Genomic DNA, 3,664 nt, shown 5'->3' on the forward strand with positions numbered 1-3,664 from the left:
CTCTTGGTTCCCAAGTCTGCATCTGCAACCACTCTTATACAAGGCTACTGACTGCTTCCTTTTACCTCTGCCCCAAGAATGCTACCTGATGGGTGTTCCTGTCCTTGTCTGACAGCTGCACCTTTGTACCTGAGCTCTTGGCATGCACATGGTGTTGTGAGTGACACATTCCATCAAACTGATTGCTYAAAGGGGTATTTCTGGCTGAGGTTCCCACCTTCTCTGATCCAGTCTCTGCTGGATCTTTAAATAATGGTATCYATTAGCATATTGCAGCATAGTGATGTATTAAATACACTCAAGAATGGAGTGCTCCTCATTTTCTTGGATCAGGAAGAGTGGTAGGAAAGAAGGGAGATGAAAATTCAGAAATCTTCAGTGTAACAGGGAAGAGTTAAGAGAAACAATACATAGTAATTTCAACAGACAGATTCATAGCAGTTTTATAATACAAGTTTGRAGGTGTGAAATGATGATAAGTGTAATTCTCATATACGTGGTTTTGTTTCTTCTGAGTGTACAGTTCCTGAATTTGCAATGGAAGAGTCGTGGATTTCCTCCTGGGCCAATCCCATTTCCYATCATTGGAAGCATCTGGTGGATAAAGTTTAGAGCAGATCATGGGAGCCTGAAAAAGGTATGTATTTGCAGATGTGAAATGAAGAGTTAGTGAGGCAAAATGTGTAAAAAATGGTGATGGTTGTTGATAGACTGATGTGGTAGCAGGGAGAACTCAGCCCTGAGAGAAGGTGAATTGTGGAAKTGAAGTGCCTAAACAAGGTAAAAACCTGGAAACAGTCTAATTCATATGAAAGCTGGTTTGTGTGTGAGTTACACAGAAGTGAAGATAGTAATTTTGCCACAGAAAAGACTTCTGTTTTTAAGGGAATCTTTGGCTTTGAAAAAAAAAGTGATTCTCAGATTTGCCACTGCAGGCATATATTGAAAATCTTTCAAAGCAAGGTATCTTGAATTCAGAAGGTGTGAAAAGYGCACCAGGATATCTTCTGCTGTCAGGGGCTAGAAACAAGATTGTATTTCATATGCAAAATGCCAAATCCTTTGTTCTGTTGTTTCTCTGAAGTCTGGTCTGGGATATGCTCTTTCCAGATAAGCTAAGAATGTAAATGATGGTGAAAGAAAGAACTGATGAGAAAAATTAGGTCCCAGCTAAGCCTGTTAGTACAAATTCTTTCAGTTTTCAACATTCTCCACTGAAGAAAAATGTCACAAATGAATCCAATGTGTTAATGTATTTTTCAAATTGCAACCTTTCCTTATGTGCTGTGTGCAACCTGCAGGCCAGGGGGTACCTGGCTGCAGCTGGAGAATGTCAGCTTCAGGAAAAGGGAACTTAAAAGACTTTGATGCTAAAATTTGCTGGTGGGTACGTGTTCATCAGTGTGAGAGGACAGAGCTGTACTCATTCTTTGTCTAGAGTCAGGGACTTTGTCCTTACAGAATACCCACAGCATTGCCTGAGAGCAGTCCCCATGACTACCCAGAGATGGGATCTGTGCTCAGATGCCTCAGTTGACAGTATTTCAGCACAAGATGGGAAGAGTTCCTGCTACTGAAACTTGAAATCTGCAGTACTAGATGGAGAGTTACACCTGGAATTCAAAATTTCGAGAAATTCTGGTTGTTGTCTGAGGGAATGAAATAAGGAGTTGAAAATACAACCAGGAATAGGCAGGTGAAATTTCACATGAAACCTCGTACAGATCCATAAACACTCAAGGGCATTTACCCTATGGTTGGTATTGCAAAGGTAACCCAGGTCAAGTTTTACAAAGGGGAAGGCCATTTTTTCTTTCATTGCTCACATTTCTGTGGGTAGCATGTTCCCAGACCCAGAGCCCAGATCCTTCCTGTGGAAAGCAACTCCACCACAAAACACAGCCACTGTMCCTTTTCACCTCCTGAACCCCTGAGTAACATTGTGCTGGAGGAGTGCAGCCCATCGTGTGTGCCTGTTTGTTGATGTTTCTCCCCTGGGTATTTTTTTGCATTGATCTAACCATTTTTTTTCATTGATCTAACCTGCAGCTGGCAGAAACCTATGGCAACATCTGCACCCTGTGGATGGGTCACAGACCTGTGATGGTGCTCTATGGGTTCCAAGCTGTGAAGAATGGTCTCGCCAACAACTCGGAGGATGTTTCAGGGCGACTGCAGACCTACGTTTTCAACAAGATGGCACAGGGAAAAGGTAAGATGTTCATGTCTGTGGAAGAACTTCATCCTTGACTTTCTTTGTTTCCTCTCATGTTTTTCTTACTGATAAGCTCTTAGTTCTCAACTTACTCTGTCTGCTCAAGGTGAATCWTATCATTCTGTAGCATTACCCTAAGTGGTCTCTAAAGTCCCACTGTCACATGTGTATTTCAGAATCTTATCAGAGCAACAATATCGGTCTTATTTATCCATTCTTAGTGTTGTCTGCATGTCCTGATTTGAAATAATCCGGAGCTTGCAGCCTCCTCTGCAAGCTGAGACTAAAGTAAATCTTTATGCTCCCAGTTGTTTGTTTACAGCAATGCCTGTTTTAAGGAAAACATATACAGAACTCTGGATAAGATCTAGTCTTGTTCCAAAGTACAAAGTCACAGGAAAGTCACTGGAAGCTTTAAATTTATTAGCCAGAGTGTGGATGCAACATATTTGTGTTCAGAGTTTCATATTGTGATTTCACAAACACTGCTGAATCACAGTGGATGGAGAATAAAGGCAGTGTTGTGTTTAAAGRARGAATAATTGAACTTGCTTTTGTCARTCTCTTATCCAGAGAATATACAGCAGRTGCCTTTATCCTCARTCAGGATTTGTTTCATGTGAACTASAGATTGGAAAGTTTTAATTTATAATGTTAGCTAATGTAAGTAGAGAAAAGGTGTAGAAATTATTAAGTCTGGGGCCCTTTCAGTCCATTTGGAAGGATGTGTATTGCCACTCTTTTTTTCCTAGGTGCTCTAGAGAAAAGTAGCTSTATTGTAACAAGTGCCCTGAAACCTGCAGTTTGTAGCAGGGATGGCTTTAACAAACAGCTACAGCTCAGCTCCGAGTCTGTGACTCTGSGACACAAATACTTGCCTGTTGGGCTCCTTTCCTGCTAGCCCAGGTTCCTGGGGCAGCAGAAGGAATARGGGAGAGTTATTCCAGTCTGTAGGGAAGCAACTGTCTTGGGAACAAGCCGACTTTTCCAGGGGAAGTGCAGGCTGAATTGGTGGAGGGAACTTCCCCACCAAGCAGATTGAATAGTTCATGCTGGGTGGTCTCTGCTAGAGCACAGACTCACAGCAGAGCAGCCTGGGATTCTTTCTGTCCCACAGGAACTCTGATACTAAGAAATCTTACAGATTGGCTGAAGCCTGTTTTTCCTTCTCTCATTTTTGCTGGTTTGTCATTTACAATTGTATGAACGTTAATATGACATAAAATTCATTCTTGATGGCTGAAGGTATCTTGATGTCWAATGGTCTCATCTGGAAACAACAGAGAAATTTTGGATTTGGAACTCTCCGAAAAYTGGGAATGGGGAATAAAGGAATGGAGCGTGGGATACAGACTGAAGCCCATTACCTGGTTGAGTTCTTCAAAGAAAAAAATGGTATGGCATTGACACAGTACTCAGGGGCTGACACTATATATAGTCTGCATGACT

The 3,664-nt window shown here is 41.7% G+C and overlaps 1 protein-coding gene across 1 annotated transcript in view; it reads left to right on the plus strand.

Moving 5' to 3' along the window:
* Positions 1 to 391: 391 nt before the first annotated feature.
* LOC130574135 (cytochrome P450 2J2-like) overlaps positions 392 to 3,664 on the plus strand; it is an 8,906-nt gene continuing 5,633 nt past the window's right edge. Inside the window, exons 1-3 of the mRNA XM_057367155.1 lie at positions 392 to 637; positions 2,050 to 2,212; positions 3,461 to 3,610. Of these exons, the coding sequence (XP_057223138.1) occupies positions 470 to 637; positions 2,050 to 2,212; positions 3,461 to 3,610 (481 nt within the window). The 5' untranslated portion in view covers positions 392 to 469. The remainder of the gene's footprint in view (positions 638 to 2,049; positions 2,213 to 3,460; positions 3,611 to 3,664) is intronic.

Source organism: Malurus melanocephalus, unplaced genomic scaffold, assembly GCF_030028575.1.
Source record: "Malurus melanocephalus ecotype Western Australia unplaced genomic scaffold, MMel_1.1 scaffold_75, whole genome shotgun sequence".
Taxonomy (NCBI): domain Eukaryota; kingdom Metazoa; phylum Chordata; class Aves; order Passeriformes; family Maluridae; genus Malurus; species Malurus melanocephalus.